General features: G+C 38.6%; 1 protein-coding gene across 1 annotated transcript in view; it reads left to right on the top strand.

Moving 5' to 3' along the window:
• Positions 1 to 23641, top strand: part of TMEM165 (transmembrane protein 165) — a 24217-nt gene extending 576 nt beyond the window's left edge. Inside the window, exons 2-6 of the mRNA XM_008581657.1 lie at positions 11504 to 11729; positions 17197 to 17372; positions 17983 to 18165; positions 22490 to 22595; positions 23475 to 23641. Of these exons, the coding sequence (XP_008579879.1) occupies positions 11504 to 11729; positions 17197 to 17372; positions 17983 to 18165; positions 22490 to 22595; positions 23475 to 23551 (768 nt within the window). The 3' untranslated portion in view covers positions 23552 to 23641. The remainder of the gene's footprint in view (positions 1 to 11503; positions 11730 to 17196; positions 17373 to 17982; positions 18166 to 22489; positions 22596 to 23474) is intronic.
• The last annotated feature ends 529 nt before the right edge of the window (positions 23642 to 24170 follow it).

The raw sequence follows: 24170 nt of genomic DNA, 5'->3' as shown, positions 1-24170 counted from the left end.
GGGGCGGGCGAAGCTGCGGAGCCGGCTGCGCCGGGTACCAGGCTCCTGCCGCCGAGAGCTCCGCCCGCTCTCAGCTCGGGCGCCGGCTGGGGGAGGGGAACCGGCCCCTGCGCCGTGGGTGGCGGGCGGTCGACTGCGCTCTTCTGCTGAGGCCTGGCCTCGTTCTGCTCCTTATGGGGGAGGGAGACGGAGAGCCCATCGGGGAGGGCAGAGATGTTGCTTCGGATCGGGCATCTTATGGATCAGATGTGTCATAGAGTAGCTGGGAATAGTCATCCCAAGTGGAAAGTTTTTAACAGGGCAGCTGAGAGGCTTTTTGTATTGCCTGAGGATAATCACATCGGCCATTTCATTGTTGAAACAGCTATCCCAAACTGCTTCCCCAAATTCAGCTTGGCGCGGCTTGTGGTTTTTGCCGAATATGTATGGATTGTGAGCCGTGACTCTCACTTTTTGAAAACGTGCTTTGGCTTGCAGGAACGCAGAGAAATAATCAATCAGTCTGTGACGGTGCAGAGTGCTGCAGCGGTGTGGGATGCCAGAACTAAATTTATAAGTAAACCAGAATCCTATATTTCGTTTGGCCTTCACTAAATAGATGTAAATTAACTTTTTTTTTTTTTTCTTGGCGGCTTGCCGGTGCGGTAACTTCTTAATCTATGTTAATAGAATCACTCCTTTTTTAGTCACGGCAACGTTTTAAAATTTCTTCCCCTTACCAGTCCTCGACCCTCGTCAGAGTCTCTTCTAGTAGGGTCCGGTTTGGCGCTCAGCACCCCCACCTCCCACCCCAGACTACATCCAGCACATCTCCGCCTAACTAATCTTCCTAAACGTTGAATTCTACCATGTTACATCTCAGAAATCTTCAGTGAGTTGCCCTGCGTGCTGATTTCAGTCCAGACTCTTAGCAGGATGAATGTTCACGTTTCTTCATGATCTGCCTAACCACCAGCTTTTTAGGCACCACTCCCTTGCTTATATGCTATACTCAAAAAAGAATGTGCTTCACGGGCCTGCCCAGTGCGCCGCTTGGGAAGCGCGGCAGCGCTCCCGCCGAGGGTTCGGATCCCACATACAGACCGGCCGCTCACTGGCTGAGCGAGGTGCGGGGGCAACACCGAGGGTTGCGATCCCGTTGCCGGTCCCGGTCCGGTACGGGCGCGACACTGAGGGTTGCGATCCGTTGCCGGTCACAACAAAAGACAAAAAAGGGAAAAAAAAAAAAAAAAAAAAAAAGAATGTGCTTCAAGAACTCTGGGACATGCCATGTGCTCTCTCGCCTGACTTTCCCTAAGAAACGACTTGCCTAGAAAAAAAGACCTAAGGCTTGAAGCCTACGGGCCAAACCCCTTTCCACCGTCAAAATTTCCTGGTTAAAAGTGATTTCTCTCTCCTCTGTATAACGTGGCTTTTCATTTATTCATGTCATTGCAAGTTTCCTTGTTAGGCATTTTTCTGTGTAGGATCAGAAGATGGAAATTTCTGAGAGGCTGATTTTGGTTTCACTAAGCAAGAACTTGTAAGAATTGGAGCTGCCCCAGAAGTAGTGATCAATCTTGAGAAATAATGAAGTTCACCTTTCTGGAAGTATTCGGGAAGAAGTTGAATATCTGGCTACCTATTAGGAAATTCCTGTGGGGGCAGGGAGCTGGGATTTAAAGGTATGGTGAAGTTAAAATTCTGTGAGCGATTTCATTCTCGCATCAGCCCGTTAAGCAGGTAGAGCAGATGCCATTTCCCGTTTATGGCTGAGGAAATCTAGGTTTGGAAAGAGCGATATGACAGTTTAACTTAATCACAGAGCTAGAAGGTGGTTCTCAGCGGGGCTAGAATTAGAATCCGGATCTCTGTGTTTTACCAGGTGCTCTTAGCATTCATTGTATCATGTTGGTTCTCTTTTAACCTATTTTATTTAATTCACAAATAGATTTTAAATCGTTGTTTGGATAGTATGCTGATGTAGGTTTTTGATCCTGATGACTGGCTTTCCCTTTCTCCTTTTTTGAGGGGCTTCAACATTTTATTTCTGTCTTATACACACACATCCTGCTGCCTTGGGTTTTCTTAATTTGTGTACTTGCTTTATCTGCCCGCACTGGCTTTTGAGTGTCCTGAGAGCATGGGTGTGTCTTATTCATCTTTGTCTCTTCCATAAGACTTTGCCTATTCTTGGCATTTAATTAAATAATTTTTGTTGAATGAATTTATAGTATAGTATTAGCATCTCAAGTTTATATCATCTAATAAATGCCATTATAGAAAAACTGTTTGTAAAATTATCTAGGAAAAAAACCCTTTTTAACAGTACCTATCCAACCTTTTTTTTTTTCTTTTTGGTTGCTAAAGGATCTACTAGATGAAATTAAGAAAAACTAGGCTTTTATCATCTCCCTGAAATGTAATTATATCCATTAGTGGATTGACGTTGGTTTAGAAATCAACTGATTAGAGTTGTTGATTCTGAGACTGTGGTAAAGTTTTAACAAATAAAGAGAAAGAAAGGCTCGAAAGCATTTGAGCTCCTGAGTAATAAATGTCACATGATAGCAGAGAAATCTACATCTGTACAAGAAGTGTGAATCATTTAACATGATAAGAAGCTGGGGTCTTTAGTCCACTGGTGAGGGGAAAGCAGTGAGTGGGCTTCCATGTCATCTCTGCCTACCATGCGTCCCCCAGCCATATGCTCAGGAGTGGGGCCCCCATTCACATTGCTCTGCCTGTCACTCCTGGGTCAGCTGACTCTGCTCAACGTGTCTGCTTCTGAGATTGAACTGAAGTGCTGACTCATGAACTTTGTTCTTGGTGTTCACCATTTAATGCTCTGTCATTCTCTTATCAGAAGTTTATTTTAAAAACAATAACTATTTTGGGTTAAGTAACTGTATGTGAGAGTGGGAGAGATTATGAATGTATAACTTACCAGGCATTTGATAGAAGTTCTAGTCATATCACTATTTTTAAGATAGTGGTAGGCATAGCTCTTAATCCCCTTTTTAGGAAGCTAGGAAAAAATCTAGCCATGCAAAATAGAGGCCACAGGGTAGAAAGTGTCCAGTGACCATATTTAAAAAGTCTTAAGGATCTTTGTCTTTTAAAACTAGGGGTGTGGAGGGAAAGGCAGGCACAATATTATTTTTTCCCTTTTAGTATTTTCATATATTCTTGATGGTTCTTTTTAGTTAGAAATTTTTCTAATTTCTTCTGTAATATAGCAGAATATAATCATCTTGTTTAATTATATTTTCACGTAACTTTTTAACATGGCTCAAGTATTTTTTCCTCTATCTATAGTACTACTGTATGTTGAAAGAGATTTTTCTTTCAGCTGTTTTCTAAACTATGTAATATAGGTGTCATTTGCTTGTTTTGGTCCACCTGGTGGAGGTAAGAAATGATCCAGGTACAGTTTAATAGTCACATAAGCAAGGGTTTGGCATTACTGAATTATCTGAGTTTCATCTGATTAGCTTTGTAACTACATACAGGAGATCTTTTGAAAGTGTAGGATATTTAAATTTAAACTTTTTATGTCACTTTGTGACAGTGGACTTCTAAAAATGGAGGGGGAATAAATCCCTCCTTCCTTGATAGGCATTCAAGTGAAAGATACATTATAAAAATGCAGTTGTATCTTACAGGGTGTTTTAAAGTGAGGTGACTGAATTTCTAACAGGGCTCTCTACTTTTTTTTTTTAAAGATGACCGGTAAGGGGATCTTAACCCTTGACTTGGTGTTGTCAGCACCACGCTCAGCCAGTGAGCAAACCGGCCATCCCTATATGGGATCCGAACCCATGGCCTTGGTGTTATCAGCACCGCACTCTACCGAGTGAGCCACAGGCCGGCCCAGGGCTCTCTACTTTGAGTACTTTTTTCCTCTCTATAATCAGGTTTAAAAAATGTTAGGGGAGTTCATTCTGAACTTATAGTCATGATTAAACCCAAATTTGCAAACCTATAAAAAGTAGTATTGAGCATTTGGTTCCTTTCTTGTATACAGTTTATGTTTCTAGTGACTTACTCAGTTTTTTTCTTATTCCTTCCCTGGGCAGAGTATGCAGTATAAGAAGCATAAGTCCCTTTAGTTGGGAGAGATCAGATAGAAATAATAAAGGTAATTTATAATTTACTGCATATTCCGTAAGTCCAAAGGAGAACTACTCTGGTTGCATAACACAAAATCCTATTACTTGGCTCAATACAAGTTCTCATAATTTTACTTAACTGTTTCTTGGCATTTCTTTGATTACCTTTTAATTGTGAAAAGACCTTCCACAGGATGTTTTGAACTTTTTTCTGTTTTTGTTAAGTTGCATTCCTGCTTCATCTAGTCCTACTTCCTAATTCTAGCCTCTTTCCAGCTAAGATTGAGGTCATCGGGTATGAGGGCACTTACTCATACTTGCCTTCTCGGAACAAAATGATCATTGTTACTGAATTTATTTAGGGGTATTCTATCATCAAAATGATTCATTTTTTAAAATCGGTGAAACTAAATACACTTAATAAATCTCAAATGTCTAAATTTATAAATATATTACAAAACAATAGCATTCATAAAGTTGTTAAAACATTAAAAGTATTTTATAAAATGTAATTGTTAAGTATATATTCTAATATGAATTAACAAGTAACATTAATAAACATAAAGGATTATTAAAAAAACACCTAAACCATCCGTAAATAAAGACATAATAGTGAAAATTTATAATAAAATATTATATCTTTAATTTTAACGCAATCTTTTGAAACCAGGTTTATCCATGGTGTCATTGTTTAAGCTGAATTTATATTTTTGTGCATATTTTTACAACTTCTGAAAAAGCCTTTTGTGACTTTTCCATTAAGTGGAAAAGGGTAACGTATATACACACTATAATTTCAGTTTTCTTCTAAAAAATTACTATATATGCACACGTACCACACATATACAAGCAGAGAAGAGAAACTGGAAGAAATTAGCATTTTAAAGGTGGTTATTTCTATTAGGAATTTAGGTAAATATTGTTTCTTCTGTTCATTCTTATGTACTTTCCAAGTTTCTACAATGAACAAATGCCTTTTATAACAAAAAGTTAATTTAAAATTGCAATGCTATTATTGATTAAGAAGGTTAATAGTTTTACCACACTCTCACCACTCTAGGCATTATAATTTTTTTTTTTGCGATTTGATCTAATCTAAAAGGAGGAAGATGGCATCTGGTGTCTTAATAAAAAGTTATTTTATTTTATTTTGTATTTTTTTTTTTTGCCACAAAACAAGTGTTAATACATTTAAAAAGACTAAGATCATAGAAAATATGTTCTCTGACCACAGAGTAACAGAAGGAAATTGAGAAAATTCACAAATGTGTGGAAATTAAATAACTCTCCTTAATAAACAGTGTGTTAAAAGAAAAATCAGGGAAATTAGAGAGCACTTTGAGATAAAAATCAAAGAACAACATACCAAAATTTATAGAATGCAGGGCTCATGTCGTGCTTAAAGGAAAATTTATACTTGTAAACAACTATATTAAAAATAGGAAAAAACAGTAATGTAAACTTCTGCCTTGGGAAAATAGAAAAAGAAGAGCAAACTAAACCCAAAAGCAAATATGTTAGGAAGTAACAAAGATCACAACAGATATTTATGAAATAGGGAATTTAAAAACAATAGAAAAAAAGAGAGAAGACTGAAATTACTAAAATCAGAAATAAAGCAAGGGCGTGGTAAAGCAGTTAATTCTTCTATTACTGTGGAGTGGGCTTTGAGGAGAGAGATGTCCTCTTCTTTTCCAGTCTCCGTTGGTGACTCTCCTTGTGTTGCTGCAGTCTAGTGTCTGGCTGGCTGGCCGCCTGCACGGTGGCTGTGGCCACTGCTGTGGCATCAAGCTGCTTTTGTGGCAGCTGTGGCTGTGGCGGTAGCTGTGGTGGACCACCTGTGTGGAAGTGGTGTTTTTGGCATGCTCTTTGCATCCTTCCAGGCAAGGGGTGCTGCCCTTGGCTCCTGCCTAGGACCCCAGACGTACTCTGTTTCTTGCCTCTGTAAACTAGACTTCTAATGTGCCTGTGGTGGACCACCTGTGTGGAAGTGGTGTTTTTGGCATGCTCTTTGCATCCTTCCAGGCAGGGGGTGCTGCCCTTGGCTCCTGCCTAGGACCCCAGACGTACTCTGTTTCTTGCCTCTGTAAACTAGACTTCTAATGTGGGTATTAGCTGTTTTTTACTTTGCTTTAGTCTTTCATTACGTGGTTCAGTCTTTGCTTTTTTGTTGAAATTCCAATTTTCTTTTCTTTTTTTTTTTTAAAGGATGACTAGTAAGGGGTTCTTAATCCTTGACTTAGTGGTGTTAGCACCACACTCTCCCAAGTGAGCTAACCGGCTATCCTTATACAGGGATCTGAACCCATGGCTTAGTGTTATCAGCACCACACTCTCCTAAGTGAGCCATGGGCCGGCCCTTGAAATTCCATTTTTGAAGGTAACCTGTAATCTACCAAATTTCTAAACCTCGGGAGTCTTTTTCAGTTCTCATTTGACATGGTTAACTCCACTTTTTAAGAGTCCTTCACCATCATGGCTATATGAATTTGGAAAGATTATTTAAGCCTATATGGCCTCAGTTTCTTCTCTTCTGTTAAATTGGGGAAACAGCTCTTAAATTTTTTGAGTATCAAATGAAATAAGGTATGTGAAAATACTTGGCATCTAGTCAGTAGCTCAGCGAATGATAGTTCCCCCTAAATTGACCATCTGTGATGCTCTACTTACTGCTTGGCTCTCTGAATATCTAAGACAATTTTTCAATTTTTATTCCTTTGTGTTACCCCTGCACTCCTTCCTCTAAATAAAGACATTCTTTTTTTTTTTTTTTTTTTTTTAAAAGATGACCGGTAAGGGGATCTCAACCCTTGGCTTGGTGTTGTCAGCACCACGCTCAGCCAGTGAGCAAACCGGCCATCCCTATATAGGATCCGAACCCGCGGCCTTGGTGTTATCAGCACCGCACTCTCCCGAGTGAGCCACGGGCCGGCCCAACATTCTTTAGGTCCTAATTTTTGAACTTTATCTTCTTGCCTTCTTTGGAAATCTCACCTACTTGCAAAGCTCCAGCTGTTAAATTTAGGCTGCTGGCAACCAGATACACACTTGATGCTGTCCTAGCCTCCTTTACCCATTTTTGATGACCTCTTGGAAACCTTTATTTGAAATGGCTTTTTATCACCTCAGATTGAACATATCTGAAACCAAAATCTTTATTTTTATTACTCTTTCCCACATACCTTTTAGGAATAATAATGTTTCTCTGGTCAACTTGGCGAAAAACCTCACCATCCTTGGTTCCCTCCTTTTTTAAAGGTCTATTGATTTTTCCTTTCTGTCCTATGCAGAATTTTTTCCTTCTCTAATTTGTCCTCCATATTGGTCTTGTACAGTTGACCTCCTAACTAATTGGTTCAACAGCTGGTGTTCTCTACTCTCTGCCCTGATTATTAGTCACAGTGCCTTAATTGTGTTTATGTCTCATACTCAAAAACCTCTTGCCTCTAAGTTAGTCCATAAACATAAGATTTTCAGTCTGGGCCCAATTTATCTTTCTCATCTTGCCCCAGTTGTTTATCTGGTAGTTTACTCCCTCTTCTCAGAACATTTCCGAATTCTCTCCCATTTTCTGTCCAAGAAAGGCAGCAAATGCATGCACTCTGTTGGATTTTCAAGTTAGCCACTCCATGAGTGACTAGTACTGAATCCACTGAAACTAAAAGCCTTATGAAATGAATCTTGGAACCACCTTCTGTTATTGGTCAAAGGTTGCCCCACAGATGTTAACTCTCCCATATTTCCAGGTAGGGAAAGAGTGAAGTGCAGAGCAGTTGAACGTGGTTGAACCTGCCTGAAGCCAGTCAAGGCCTACAAGGAATTGGTGCCCTATAGCTGGAGTAAGAGGTCGGGTTAAGAGGTTTTTGAGGTGATGCACAACAGAAACGGTATGGTCTATAATTGTGTGCATAGTAAAAAATCCAGATGTACAAGAGAATGTAGAGTGAGGAGTATGTCTCTCTCTTCTCTAGAGTTCAGGGGTCAGCAAACTGTAGTTTACCGCTGATGACTTGTTTTTTGTAAATAAAGTTTTATTGGAACAGTTTATTGGAATACTCATTCATTTAAGTATTTTCTATAGCTGCTTTCAAGGTACAGCAGCAGAGTTGGGTAATTACCACAGAAAGTGTATGGCCCACCGGGCTAAGTATTTGGCTTTTTAAGAAAAAGTTTGTCAACCCCTATTCTAGGCATTCAGACATCATTTTCTGACCCTCTTAATATTTTAATTTTTAAAAATGTTCTATCATCATGAAACCCTGATACTTTTAAGTTATTATCATAATGGGTGGTTAACAGTATGATTTCGGCCATCAAGGACTGGTTTGATGGCTACAGCTATTAATATGTATTTATATATTACATATTATAATTATTGATTGTTAATTTATAATATTAATCATTGTATATCATTCATTTTTATTAATATACTATAATATAATTATAATATAATAATATAATTAAGTAATAATATAAGTAAGTATAATAATATGGCTGTTTATTGCAAAAGCTATAAGTTGATTTTTCTTGTGTTCCTGTATATAGGAAGGTTTTAAGAATATGTAGCTTTTTGTTTTGTTGTGCTGTTAAGGCAAGTTTTATTTTTATCTTCTACATTTCACTGAGGAACAGAGAGTAATGTGGCTAAAGTTTTATGGGTTGGAATTGTAAGAACATGAGAAATATGTAGTTTTGATCACTATTGTGTTTGATTTTAAAAGTAAACATTTTCTGTTTGAGCTCGGAGCTAATTAATCATAAATGGGGTATATTTATTTCTAAAATTTTTCTTGGATTTCAGATCCTAAAATTTTACAGTGAAGTTTTTTCGTATAAAAAGTATATCCAGGGCCGGCCTGTGGCTCACTCGGGAGAGTGTGGTGCTGATAACACCAAGGCCACAGGTTCGGATCCCATATAGGGATGGCCAGTTGCTCAGGGGGTGAGCGTGGTGCTGACAACACCAAGTCAGGGGTTAAGATCCCCTTACCAGTCATCTTTTTAAAAAAAAAAAAAAAAAGTATGTCCAGGAAGAAAATCTTGTTAGGGAGAGCGGAATCAAATGTCTATTTTTTAGGATGCTTAATGCCCATAGGATATTGGAAGAGAACAGAAGCTCATTTTTATTTTATTTATTTATTTATTTTTTAAAGATGACTGGTAAGGGGATCTTAACCCTTGACTTGGTGTTGTCAGCACCACGCTCACCCAGTGAGCTAACCGGCCATCCCTATATGGGATCTGAACCCGTGGCCTTGGTGTTATCAGCACCGCACTCTCCCGAGTGAGCCATGGGCCGGCCCAGAAGCTCATTTTTAAAGGGACGTCAGCATAGATGCAACTAAGATGGTAACGGAGAGAAAGCTAGAAGCTCTTAACATGGCACTTGCTTAATCAAGAGCTGGCTGCCAAGGGTGCTAATCGTTTCTTTTTTTTTCTTCTTCTTCTTCTTGTGTGTACTTAAAATGAAAAAAAATAGTTTCTAAATTGTCTAATTTCCCCAGTTTTTAGCTCAGAGGTCCAGTCAGTAATGCTTAAATTTTTCTAAACTTTCCTGTGGAATTTGGGAGTCAGGTTTACGTCATGTGTTAAGGAATGACATGCACACTAAGAATTTAGGATTTTATTCTTATCTCTCACCTCTCTGACTAGGAATAAATGTAATAAATGTACTTCTGTTTTTACCTTGTCCAAAACAACATATGTTCTTGGGTTTCTTTTCTTTTTATTTCTTAGGTTTCTAGAGATTCATAAGCTTTAAGAATTATTTAAAGTTAAATATTAGGATTGGAAGAAACCTTTAGAAGTGATTTATCGAGTCCAGGGTTTCTCAGCCTGGGAATTATTGACATTTTGGATAATAATTCTTGGGGGCGGAGGGAAGGGGCTACTGTCCTGAGCATTATAGGGTGTTTAGCAGCATCTCTGGCCATTAGGTGCCAGTACTTCCCCTTCAGTTAAAACAACCAGAAATGTCTCCAAACATTGCCCAATGTCCCCTGGGAGACAAAATCACCCTGGTTAAGAACTGCTTGTCTAGCCCATTTCCTGTAAGTGGTGGTTCCCTTCGCTGGAACTCAGACGTTGAGAAGAGAATTTACCACCTTCTCTAGCAGTCCATTCCAGCTTCAGGTGGCTCTCTTGAGATGAAGTCTTTTCTCTGTATATTTTTAGTTATCATCGGTAACTTTTCAGTTCTCTCTTTTAGGACCATACAGAATGGATACTCACATAACAGCCTTTCCCAGTTACTGGACTGCAGATACCTTATTCTTCCTGGTCCCTTATGTGATTGTTTCAGAGCCCAAGTCTAAAACGAATTTGTAATGGGCCAGATAGGAAGGAAATTCTTTAGCTTTCTGCAGGCTACATAAGGTCTCTGTCGTATGATCTACTTCCTTTCCTTCTGTCCTTCCCTCCCCGCTTCTTCCCCCCCATTCCTCCCTCTTTCTCTCTCTCTCTCTCTATTTTTTTACAGCCTCTTAAAAATATAGAAAACATTCTTCACTCGTATGAGCAGGGTTTGGCCTCAGTGGTAGCTTTCCAATCCCTGATTTTAGAGTCTCTTTTCCATCTCAGGTCATCTTCAGAGGGCAATGCCTTCTTAAATGTGGTGCCTAGAACCATATACAGAATTTTGGGGAAGGGCTGAGCAGCACAAAATAATGTTGGGCTTGTCACCAACTCCTCAAAGTGAAGCGTGTTGCCTTTTGGGGGGCTTTTGTCACACTTTCAACTTCATGCCAACCAAGACTCTGGTTTGTCTTTTTTTTATTAGGCCACTTTACCATCTTAGGACTTTTATTTTTTTTTTTTTTGGCAGCTGGCCAGTACAGGCGTCTGACTCCTCAACCTTAGTATTATCAGCACTGTGCTCTAACCGAGTGAGCTAACCAGCTAACCCATAGGATATTTTTAGATTTCAATGTGGGACCATCCATATATCTAATTAAATCTCATCTTAGCTAGAATCAACTCTGCTTCTAGCCTTTTCAGAGATTTCTAGAGCCTACATTGTGACTTTTAAAGTGTTGAGATTTCTCTCAACTTCACATCATTTGAATGTTTGATAAACATACCTGGGTCTTCCACCCAAGTTACTAATAAAAATTTGAGTGAGATATGGCTAAGAACTAAATGTCAAATAACGAATACTTAGAAAATAATTTTAATGTATGGATATAGCTGGTCTGTACTTTCTTTTTTAAATCGTTCTGGAGAATTGTACATATACCTGTATTATTGCAACCATCATCAGAGGTTACTGTCCTAATTATATTAATGGCTTTTACAGTGATTAGACAGTTATAAGTTTAAGGACCGTGGCAGAAAATAAAACCTGAATCTTACATGAAAAATAAAAGAGTTTTAAAGAATTTTTCAAAAAGTAACATTTATTTTTTTAATTTCAGAAAGGATCTACACCAGCAGCCCCAGTTCATACCAATAAAGATGATCCAGCCACCCAAACTAATTTGGGATTTATCCATGCATTTGTTGCTGCCATATCAGTCATCATTGTATCTGAACTGGGCGATAAGACATTTTTTATAGCAGCCATCATGGCAATGCGCTATAACCGTCTGACTGTGCTGGCAGGTGCTATGCTTGCCTTGGGCCTAATGACATGCTTATCAGGTGAGTGTGCTTTTTTCCCCTAATGAGTTTGCTGAATTAAGGGGAAAGCATGGTGTGTGGCACTGAGTCGTTGAGTCATTCAACAAGTTATATTGGAATTTGGTTTATGTTCCAGAATTCAGTAAAAGGTAAATAGTTTCAGTACATAATTCCTAAAAACCAGATTGCACTTTTTAAGTGGAATTTTTTGCTATTTATAGCCAAGATACATACTCCTCATTTATTCACTGGTTTTTTTGTCCTTGCTTTTATTCTGTTTCAGCTTTTTTTCTTTTCAGTCCAAATAAGCTTATTTATATTTGATATTTTAGAAATAGGACCCAAGAAACTACAGAGAATTGCATATTTTCCTGTTGAAGGATGTTTGGTAGGTAATCGATAACTGAGAAGTAACTTTCAGTTTATTATATTTTATTAAGCTATTTTTACCTATTATGGTAAGGAATGAAACTTTCTTAGACTCCTTGTTTGTGTTATTAGATTGACTACTTTATAGGCTTCGATTTTTCAGAGAATTAGACCCTAAGAAAGTAAACTTAACACTAAAATAACTGAACATAGTTTAGCCTCTCAAAAGCCACTCCAAGCCACATGGTTTGGTAGAAAATAGTGAGCTTTCCACTTAGAGTCAGACTTGGATTTGAGTCAGACTCTGCCATGTATTATCCCAATGATAAGTTACTTAACCTCATTGAGCTTCAGTTTCCCCCTGTACAAAAGAGGTAATAATTTCTTCCTACCTCAAGGGTTGTGGTCTGTATTAATTAGATATTTTATTAAGAGTGCTCAGTCATTCACCTCTCTTCCCTCTGCATGCCTTAGATTTATCATATGAAACTCTTTTTTTTAAGAAAATGGAATTTTATTGATATTTTTTACATTCTAGGATGATGTTGTGGAGCAGTTGAGAGGGAGGGGGAGAGGCAGGGGAAGGAAAAGGGATGGAAAAAGGAGGGAGGTGGGAGGGGCAGGATTGAGGCCTGTGGCACCTGCCTCATTCCCTTAGGGGAGACTGGGGAACTTCCAGCGGTGGCTTGGTCATTGCTGGGCTGGGTGCAGATGTCAGGGGGGTGTGGAAAAGCCCTTGCCTCCTACCATCCCAGCTCGGGAACCCAGGGCCCTTCTTGCTATGGCTTGGTGGTTGTTGCTGGGCTGGTTGCGTGTGTCGGGGGCGTGGCGGAGGCCCGAGGCCCCCCACTGCCCCTTCATGGGAGAGACCAGGGCGCTTCTTGTGGCCGCTCAGTGGTCACAGCTGGGGGGGGGCGGTGGCCAAGGCCCTCTGAAACTCATTTCTTAAAAGTACAGAAAAAGTTCTGTTTCTGGCTGCTTGGATGCTTGTTAAAGCTTGTCTTTTAAAACATATAAATGAGGGCCGGCCCGGTGGTGCACTGCTATAGTGCGCCACTTGGGAAGCGTGGCGGCGCTCCCCCCGAGGGTTCGGATCCCACATACAGACCGGTTCCCACTCACTGGCTGAGCGGGGCGCGGGAGCGACGCCGAGGGTTGCGATCCCGTTGCTGGTCCCGGTCCGGTACGGGGGCGACACTGCGGGTTGCGATCCGTTGCCGGACACGGAAAAAGACAAAAAAATAAAACATATAAATGAGTATTTTAGTGATTAAAATAATTTCAATATTTCTCACATTTCGGAAATTAGTATGAGCATTATTCATATTTCACAATGAAAACATGAATTTCTCTTCAGTTGGCTATAGAAAATAGGAAAAATTCATATTTCACAATGAAAACATGAATTTCTCTTCCGTTGGCTATAGAAAATAGGAAATCTTAGGAGAGTTGCAAATGTTGAAATCATTTATTTGGAATGAGTTTGAACAGTATTAGTGAATTTTATTGCTGAAACTTCCAGCCTCAAGGATGACTATAAGGCTCTCATCTCTATCTATGCCCATTCCCTCCTCTGGAAATTGGCCCCATCAGTTCCTGCCACTTCTATGTAGTCAGTTCCTTTTCCTCACCTGTAGTCGAAAGTAAGCCTCTTCTGTCCTAATCCTCGCTGTGTCTCCCTCTAGCTGCTGGTACTATCTGACAGCTCTTCTCACCTGTACTTCTTGAAATAGTCTGTATCAGTGGTCTTCAAACCTTTTCCTTGTGTATTCTCTAAAATAATTTTGAAAAATTATGTACTCCTTCTCACATTGAAGTTATCTGAAATTTTATCTTAAATTTAGGGAGTTTTAAAGATCTAATATCTGGTATATTATGTAAAATAAAACTATTAATGGTGTTTTAAATACCCAACGGAATCCAGATTCTGTTAGCAATTTGATACCTACCATTATGCTCATTCCTTTTAAAAAAATGAATATACTCTTTTTTAACAATTGGAAATTTACATTTTTTTCTCCTGTAATTCTTATTTTCAATTTTCATTTTCTTTCCTTGAAGAATTTTACCCTAATGATTGTAAGTTTTTGCTTGGAAATCTTTTGTGGATCACCCCATTATATTTATCTGCAATAAAAATATGCACATAATGTAATTAAATTTTGAAAGATGTTGAAAATTTCCTTTGCTGTGTCTCTAAATGTTAACTTTATGGCTTGAATTATTATAGTTATTAGTACAATAGTTGATCAAAGCAAATATATCACAAATTTAAATAATTAAGCACTTTTTAAAAATTGGAAATGCATTTCTTACAGAGATGACAGGGCTATTCTTTTTAAATTATATGTCCGTGGATGAACATTACTTATTGCTAGAATAAAGTAAGGTTTAGCATTAACACTAATCTTTTTTAAAAAAAGCAGATGTAAGGTCTGAGAAATTTTATTCACATAAATGAGTATGGGCCGGCCCGGTGGCGCACTTGGTAGAGTGCGGCGCTTGGGAGTGCGGCGGCGCTCCTGCCGAGGGTTCGGATCCCATGTGGAGACCGGTCTGCTCACTGGTTGAGCGCAGTGCGGGCGCAACACCGAGGGTTGCGATCCCGTTGCCGGTCATGAAAAAAGACAAAAAGGAAAAACATAATGCGACACTGAGGGTTGCGATCCGTTGCCAGACACGAAAAAAGACAAAAAGGAAAAAAAAAAAAAACACAATAGTACAAAAACATCTATATACCTTTTGCCCAAATTCACCTATTGTTGACATTTTATCCCATTTGTTTTAGCATTTGTGTTCAATCTAAATTAAATTATATATGTATGTATACACATAACTTACATATCTATAGATGTTTACATATATGTAGGTTATTTATATAATTTATATATCTATATATTTTAGATATGTGTACATGTACAAATGTAATTTAATGTATATGTATTTTTATATAGATATATTGATACTATAATCTGTCCTCCATATTTTAATTTTGCTAGTTGACTTAATATCCTTTTATAGCCATACTTTTCCTCTCCAGTACAGTATCCAGTCTAGCCTTTTCATATGTGTTTTATGACATCAGCTTTTTTTTTTATTGCAGCATAGTTGATTGTACATATCTGTGGAGTACAGAGTTGAATATCAGTACCTATGTGCAATATGTGATGACATCAACATTTTTTGAGTACAGTGTTGTCTCCTTCCCCTCTTAATGGAGTATTTCTCACTTTGTATCTGTCTGGTGTTTCCTCATGATTATAGATTGAGGTTATGCTTTCTTGACTAGAAAATTACTTAGGGTATTATTTTATCCCTCTAAGAGTATCCCATTTGGAAGCACATGATATCCTTATTGGTGATGTTAATTTTGATCACCCGGTGAACATTTCTCTTGTATATTGTCTTTATCTTCCCTTGCTACTAATATGCAATCTGTAGGGAGAAACTTGAAGACAGTACAAGTACCCTGTTCCTTATCAAAATTTCCCCATACATTAACACCAATTGATGATTCTTGCATGATCTAAACCTTCCCTTGATGCTTGTAAAATGATGACTTTCTAATTCCATTACTTTCTCCATATTTAATTGTTTTGTTAGCATTCCAGATTTGGCTGGCGGAGCCTCTCCAAGCTGCCTCCTGTGTCCTTCTGACATACTCCCATCATGTTTTTGCTCTTCCTTACTTTCTGGTATACAAAATATTGCAGGTTCATCATCTTGTACCTACATTACCCAGTCTTGGAATTCACCATTTTTTTTTTTTTTTTTCTTTTTAAAAGATGACCGGTAAGGGGACTTGACTTGGTGTTGTCAGCACCACGCTCTCCCACGTGAGCTAACCGGCCATCCCTATATAGGGATCCAAACCCGTGGCCTTGGTGTTATCAGCACCACACTCTCCCAAAGTGAGCCATGGGCCAGCCCTGGAATTCACCGTTTTTCTGAGGAACCTTTCAGTGAAGAATGGTATTAGAACTTAAGATCTGGGCACAAGGTGGCTCATTGTTACTGAGATGTCTTTGCTTTGTGGCTTTTTCAGTGGATGGAGCTGGAAAATACATGCCTTTGTCATGTGTGTCTGTGTGTATACACATATATACAAATATACATACATATACATACAATAATTCAAATATAGATGTGCATATAACATAAGTTAGCTACATTTCTAAACATGATTTTTGATCTTTTCAATTTCGTAATGTAGTAAGGAATAGTTTATATATGTGGTTATACATTTGATGTTCAGGCAGATTTATAAGTATTACACCCATTTTGGAAAAAGAGCTGAAGTAGAGTAATTGCATTTATTATATGTATGGTCGTGTTCTCTGGCCCTTCCATCATTTTTAAATTTTAACTGCTCAACTGATACAACTGATACTACTGATGTCAGTGTGTTTCACAGTTAGGAATTTGGGTTCTTGATGTAGTTCCAAGTGTCACTTTTTGTATAACTTACACAATTTTTTTTCTTTATCAATAAGAAAGAATGGTACTGAATAAGTTTGAGGCTGTTGTAAATATTATTTTAATATATGTATAAGGAATTTTTAGTTTTCTTTCGTAAGATATACTTATTTTAAATAGTTAAAAAGGAGCAGAGTGTGAATTATGCTATATGAGAATCATGTCATGATTCTTCACTGCAAAGTTTGTAATTTAAAGATTTGTGATGAAGAAATATCACCTACATATGAAAGTGTTATAGCTTCCAGGTTATAAAATCTGAGCTCCTTAGCGAGCATCAAAGCTAACTTACTTCCACCTCCAGTTCTATGCCCTGAACAACATAAGTGTCAAGCCAGCCCCTGGCTGAACATGTCTTGAAGGGAGGTAAATATCTTATAAAAGGTTCCTGTGGAAGACATGCCATCTTCAACTGGACCATTGATTTCTCGGTAAGCCCTGTTAGGTCCTTGGCTAGACCTATGAGTTCTATATTGGTGGAGGGAAAGAAGTGGAATTATTTAAGGTTATTACATATTAAGATGATCTTCTAATGTGAACCACTTAAACAGTGCTGAGTTATGATTTCTGAAGTTAACTGTTCCTTTGGTTGGTTGTGATACACGCCAATACTAACCAGATATACTGTTGCATTTTCTTCTAGTTTTGTTTGGCTATGCCACCACAGTCATCCCCAGAGTATATACATACTATGTTTCAACTGCATTATTTGCCATTTTTGGCATTAGAATGCTCCGGGAAGGCTTAAAGATGAGCCCAGATGAGGGTCAAGAGGAACTGGAAGAAGTTCAAGCAGAATTAAAGAAGAAAGATGAAGAAGTAAGTCATAGCACTGTTAAATATCTGGACCAACAAGGCACTCAACTAGGAATAAACACTATCCAGAGGTTTTCTAGTGGCCACATTTGTGTATGATGTGATATGTGTATGATATTGTGTATGATGTGATGTACATATTTGTGTATGATATGTGTAGGCTACACAAAAATAGCTCATTTTACTTCATTTCCATTTGTATAGCTTGCTGTGATATGAGTCTGGGTTAGGGTGAATGTGGTAGAGAAAGGAAGCTGAAAAGATGAATACTGAACATGGACAATTAGTTTCCTTAAATAGATGGATTATAAGCTCTTGAAAAGCAGGAACTGTATTTTATAATTCTACATGTTTCTTCCATGGCATCTAGGAGAGTAAGTGATCAGTAAGTTATCATTTGATTTATTTTGTCGGGGAGGAACATAAACTGAAACTATAGCATTTGTTGCTACGTGAGACCAGTCGTTCAAAGGGGAGGTTTGGGGTCACGTACATTCAGTTTCTTTGGAGCACATTCCATAGAATGTGCATACTTTTAAAAAGAAAGATAAGTGATTTTGTGCTATTTTGAGTTGCTTCTTGGGATTAATGTCATTTTTTTTGTTTGTTTTAGTTTCAGCGAACCAAACTCTTAAATGGACCAGGAGATGTTGAAACGGGTACAAGCACAACAATACCTCAGAAAAAGTGGTTGCATTTTATTTCACCCATTTTTGTTCAAGCCCTTACATTAACATTCTTAGCAGAATGGGGTGATCGCTCTCAACTAACTACGATTGTTTTGGCAGCCAGAGAGGTGAGTGATATGTGAGACTGCTTTTGTGTTTAAACTAAACATAGTTAATATTACTTTGCCCCAGAGAACACGGGACAGAATCAGGATGGGTGGGTGAAAGGATTATTTCATATGCTAGACTCTGTTTCACATCTAATCCTGCCACTCTGTACAGTTGACCTCCCTGTTTCTACCACCAGTCAGATGAAATGCTTGTATCCAAACTTAATTGCTGTTTTTACTCATCTTGCTGACTTGTCACTCTTTCCTTGAGTTTTGCCAAAATGATGCTCTGGCATCTTGGCTTAGTTTTCTCTTCTCAGAATTTTCCTTTGTATACCTGTTGAAAATATAAATTGGTATAATATTACTGAAGGCCAATTTGTCAGTAAATATCTAAGGCCATAAAAGTGTATAACTTTTGGTTCTTCTGTTCCTTATACTAAATAAATAATTGAATGTTGCACAAGTTACTTATAAAATATTTATTGCAGCTTAGTAGAAATTTAGAAACAGCCTAACTGTCCAGCAGAGGATAATTGGTTTAATTATTTACAAGTTTCTCTGTAGCTCTTGGAATATTCACTCTTCAACATAATTTTAGTAACATGGAGAAATTTTAAAAAGGAGTTTTACTTTAAAAGTATGCAAAGAACAAAAAAGACAAAATCAGAATGTTTACTCCAAAATCAGTGCTTGATTTTGGAGTACTGCCATTATGGGTGACTTGTTTCTGTATAGAAATTTTTTAAGTCCTAGCCCTAAGAATACCAAGTCCTAGAATGGTAAACTACACAAGACCTCAGATCATCTTATTGTAGCCTTTATGCGTAAAGAACCTGAAGCATAGAGAGATTGGGTGACTTGTGTGAGGACAGGAGCAGGTTGGTAGCAGGGGCAAAGGACTAGAGCTGAGGCTGTCTGCCTTGTAGCCTTTTCTACTGTATCTTGTCCATAGTTGTTAAACGCCACTTATTTAAAAGTACCTATTGGTTTTTTATTTTTAATCTTCCTTTTGAGGGGAATTGTCAAGTTTTATATGAGGTATCTGTTATTCACACAGATTTATCAAGATTTACTGAGGAGATGGTTGTTGAATGTAATGCTACTGCTACTCTTCGAGCTCTTCTTGATCTTAACTAATATTTCTTATCTTTTTATATCAAATTATACTGTTTTTATCAGATTGAAATTGGTTCTAACTCCTTGGAAATGTCTGCCATAACAGAACAAGTTCCTTGACATAGGCTGCAGTTTCAAATATAAAATAGTTGAGGGCCATGATTAAGATAGTTGAAAAAGGCTGTTTTGTCAGAGAAGTCACAAAAATGCTGTTTTGAGGAAAAATGGAATGTTTTGAAAAAAAAAAATTTATTTTTCATTTGATTCCCATAAAAAAACTTTCTTTTAAAATGTCACTTTAATGGCTGTGCCCTATGTTCTTCTTGATTTCTAGCCTTTCATTGGCTTTCAGATTGTGAGAATTGGGGCTTGAAAGTGGCCATTTTGTGGTGGGGGGGCTGGTTCTGCCTGGGTGAGCCATCGCGATGGCAGAGTTATTGTGTGGCATAGAGTGAGCCGTGAAAGGCTCCAGACTCCCTGTCTGTAGGAGACACCTTGGTCTTCCACATTCTAGCAGTAGGGCCCATGCTGATTGGGTTTGAGTCTTTTGCTGTGTGACCACATCACTGCACCTCCTTCATTTCCTCATTTGAAGATGGGGATTACCTACTTTGTGGTTTTGTTCTGTGAATGAAATAAGACAATGTATGTAAGGTATCAAGCACAGTCCCCAACAGTGTTACTACACTTCCACACTACCAGCACTGCAGGTATAGTTAAAAGGCAGACATATTACATCTGTTTTTTGTTCCCTTAATATTCCTGGGGGTTTTTTGTTGTATTTCTGTATGAACCATGCAGTAGTCTATTTCAGTCCATTTTAGTCTGCAACTTTATCTCTGCTTCCCAAATTGGGTTTTCCAGAATCCTAGTGTCCTTTGAGATGTCAGTGAGGGTGAGGAGAGGAAGTTTCAGAGTCAAATAAATTTGGCAAGTAATATATCCCTGGGGTTTTTTTGATTATTTTCTTAAAGATTCAATATACAAATCAACAGACTATGAAAAATCCTGTACTAAAGGAACTATTTAATTTTATATAATCAGCAACTTTTCAAGTTATCACTTTCAGATAGAATGAAACCATCTTCTAAAGTAGCAGTTTTAGAAGTTACAATACACAAATAGAAATTGGGAAACGTGGTCCAGTCTTCCGTTCTTCACAGTACATGCTTCAAACCATTTCCGTTTCCTCAGTCTCTGCACATACACTGCCCACTGCACACCAGCCAGCCTTACCTCTTCCTTCACAGAGAGGTCCATCTCTTCATTCCCACCCATCACAGTGGCAGTCCCTTCCCTCCTCGTGTGTTCTGGTCCTCAGCCCTCATCCTCCACACCTCTTTTATAGCTTAATACTTTGCCTTTCAGCCCAATTTTGTGGGCATTTTTAGCATGTACAATTTTTTTTTTAAACCCCTTTCCTTAATTCTCCTTCTCTTCTAAATACCACTTTGTTCCTCCCCATCCCCTAGTCTCAAAGGGCTTGGCTGTGATGGGAATAAGAGTTGGCTCTACTTGCCTGCTTACTAAGCTCATTGGACTCTAGTTTCTGACCTCACTGCTAATGTTGATTTGATGCTTTGGTGCTTTTTTTGAGTTGACTGCAGTCATTGACAATACCTGCTGTGGTTCTCTTTGGAGGCTAATTGCCTACCACCTTTTCATTCTCCTTTGGACTCTTCCTCTGTTGCCATGATTATGTTGTCAACATCCTTCTCTTTCTGCATTCTCTCTCAGGGTTATGTCAAGCCCATAGCTTATTCACCATTGAATTCAACTGACTCTTGAACTTCACTTTTAACTCCCGTTGGCACCCATAAACCCTTTCTCCACTGGTTCTCCTACCTTTTTATCACATTGGTATTACCATAATTCATCCAGAGTTATGGAAGAGAAACATCTTTCATAACATTTATCATTCATTCATCACTGAGGTCTATTAATTATGCCTCTGTAATTTTTCTAAATTCACCTGCTTTCCTCTGCCCATGTCTCCCATCCCGATCCTGGCCAATGTTGTTTTTGACCTGAGCTATTGCAGTAGCATTCCAGTTGATCACCCTGCCTAAACCTTGGTCCCCTCTGGTTTATTCTCTCCATTAGACCTTTTAAAACAATCTTTTTTCAGTCACTCCCCAGCTAAAAACCAATTCATGTCTCGGGACAAAGTCTACACTCCAAGTTTTTTTTTTGACCACTTGGTCCCCTCTGGTTTATTCTCTCCATTAGACCTTTTAAAACAATCTTTTTTCAGTCACTGCCCAGCTAAAAACCAATTCATGTCTCGGGACAAAGTCTACACTCCAAGTTTTTTTTTTGACCGGTAAGGGGATCGCAACCCTCAGCACAGTGCTGTCTGCACCATGCTCAGCCATTGAGCGCACCAGCCATCCCATACCTGTGGCTTCGGCACTAACAGCGCTGCACTCTCCAGAGTGAGCCACGGGGCCAGCTCTACACTCCAGTTTTACAAAGGCCTTCATGACCTGGCTCCCACCTACTTTGATGGACTCCTCTCTTGTGACTCATTGGTTCTCTCTAGAAGGAGACATACCCTATGGTTGGTTATGTCTTACTGCTGGCCTGTTGCTTTCTACTTGGCATGTTCCTTTCCCCACAAAACAAAATCAAATCCTCCTAGTTCTTCAGGGCTTTTTTTTTTTTTTTCCTGGAAAACCTCCACTGATCCCCCCAATCTGAACGCCTCTAGTTTGCTCAAGTAGCACATGTTTACTGTGTAAATACTTTGTTCCTGGCACTGAGCTAAAAGTACTGAGGACACAGTGGAGAATAAGGAGGCAGGGTTTCTGTTTTCAAGAAGCATAGTCATACTATACAGTAAAGGTTTACTTAGTTTTTTCACAATATCAAACCCTACCTGAGGGAACATTGGTCTAGCTTAAATCTCCCTAGCATTTGTCACATAAGTGCTAAATATTGCCTGTGAATGAAATTTAATAACTGCTGAAAGGTTCAATTAGCTTTATTTCATTACGATTATTTTGATTTTACAAATTGAGGTCTAGTCTTAGGTATAACATATATATTCCTTTCAAGTAGCTGTTACAGCCTTTCATAAATTTATTATATACCTGAATTTTTAGAACTGTTTTATGCTTTTTTTATAGTTGACCTCCATTTTCAGTACTGCTTGGTAGTTACCTTTCTCAAGTAGTAGCTTCAATCTAGGTTTTAAATTAATGCTAGTTATTTTTGCTTCCAGGATCCTTATGGTGTAGCAGTAGGTGGAACAGTGGGACACTGTTTATGCACTGGATTGGCAGTAATTGGAGGAAGAATGATAGCACAAAAAATCTCTGTCAGAACTGGTAAGTTTTTGTTTTTTTTAATTACAAAGCAAACTTTGTAGAATCACTGAGAGATTAGAAAAAGGGTGTTAGCTTTGATTAAGTGTTTACTTCTAAATTATACCTGGTCTTTGTAATTATCGTCTCTTAGAGGTCCTGAGTATTACACCTGGTACTGCAAACATGGACTGTTTTTCACATGCGTAGAAGTTAGTAAAATACAAATTCATCTAAGAGGATTATTTAATTCATGGTAGCTTTTTGCTAACATTTTTTTAGCCAGTAAAACAATCATCGTGTGGAAGTATGAAAAGTTTTTGTCCTTAAAAATGTGCTTATAAGACAGAATCATACAGACCATATGTACTGATTCTGCTGAAAATTTCCTGTGTAGCTATAATTATTAGATGTTATAAAGATGGAATAATTTCAGTCTCTTTGCTAGTCAGAAGTTGCTGAACATTCTCTTCTGTAATTGGGTTTTAATTACTAGAGATGGGGGGGGGAGGAAAAGAGGGGGTTTGGGAAGTGATAGGTCTAGCAAAGGGCATAAAGAAATATCACAATTTGTAAAAATGAATATGCTAATAAAAATTTTAAAAACATAATTGGGTTTTAAGATGAGTTGTAGTTCTACTGTTTCTTGCCAGCACTGTCTTAATCTAAGATAATCCTGTCATTTCCCAAAATTGTGCTGGAGAAGAAACAGATTCTTACTGTTTAGAGTCAGGCATGTTTTGTTTTTTGCTGTGTAAATGGTTAAGTGGTTCTAATTTGTTTCCAAGATTAGTTTACTAGATTGGAAAAATAACAGGCAACCTCATCGACTCCCTCATAATTTTGTACAGTATCAAGATATAGGAATTTTGCCTTATTTAATTTTTTTCTCTTCTTTTCCAGTGACAATCATAGGAGGCATCGTTTTTTTGGCGTTTGCATTTTCTGCCCTATTTATAAGTCCTGATTCTGGTTTTTAACAAGTTATTTGTTCATTGGTATTTAGTTTTAAGATAGATAACTCTTGTCTTTCTGTAAATAGTGTACATAACTAAAAGTCATAGAAAATACTGTATTTTCTAGCATTGATTTGTGAGCTTGACCCATTTAATGAAAGTGTTATGTCCCAAAGAGATAATCATTGATTCTGTTTTTTTTTTGTCTTTTTTCGTGTCCGGCAACGGATTGCAACCCTCAGTGTCGCGCCCGTACCGGACCGGGACTGGCAATGGGATCGCAACCCTCGGTGTTGCGCCCGCACCTCGCTCAGCCAGTGAGCGGGAACCGGTCTGTATGTGGGATCCGAACCCTTGGCGGGAGCGCCGCCGCACTGTCCGGCAACGGACTGCAACCCTCAGTGTCATGCCCGTACCAGACCGGGACTGGCAATGGGATCGCAACCCTTGGTGTTGCGCCCGCACCTTGCTCAGCCAGTGAGCGGGAACCGGTCTGTATGTGGGATCCGAACCCTTGGCGGGAGCGCCGCCGCGCTCCCAAGCGGCGCAGTGTAGCAGTGTGCCACCGGGCCGGCCCCCATTGATTCTATCTGTAATGTGGATTTTTAAAAGAAACTTGACTTCTAAGTGTGTATTTTTCTTC

The sequence above is a fragment of the Galeopterus variegatus genome, unplaced genomic scaffold, assembly GCF_000696425.1.
Source record: "Galeopterus variegatus unplaced genomic scaffold, G_variegatus-3.0.2 Scaffold2428, whole genome shotgun sequence".
Taxonomy (NCBI): domain Eukaryota; kingdom Metazoa; phylum Chordata; class Mammalia; order Dermoptera; family Cynocephalidae; genus Galeopterus; species Galeopterus variegatus.
The sequence above is the reverse complement of the archived record's forward strand: the minus strand, read 5'-3'. Positions and strand labels throughout refer to the sequence as shown.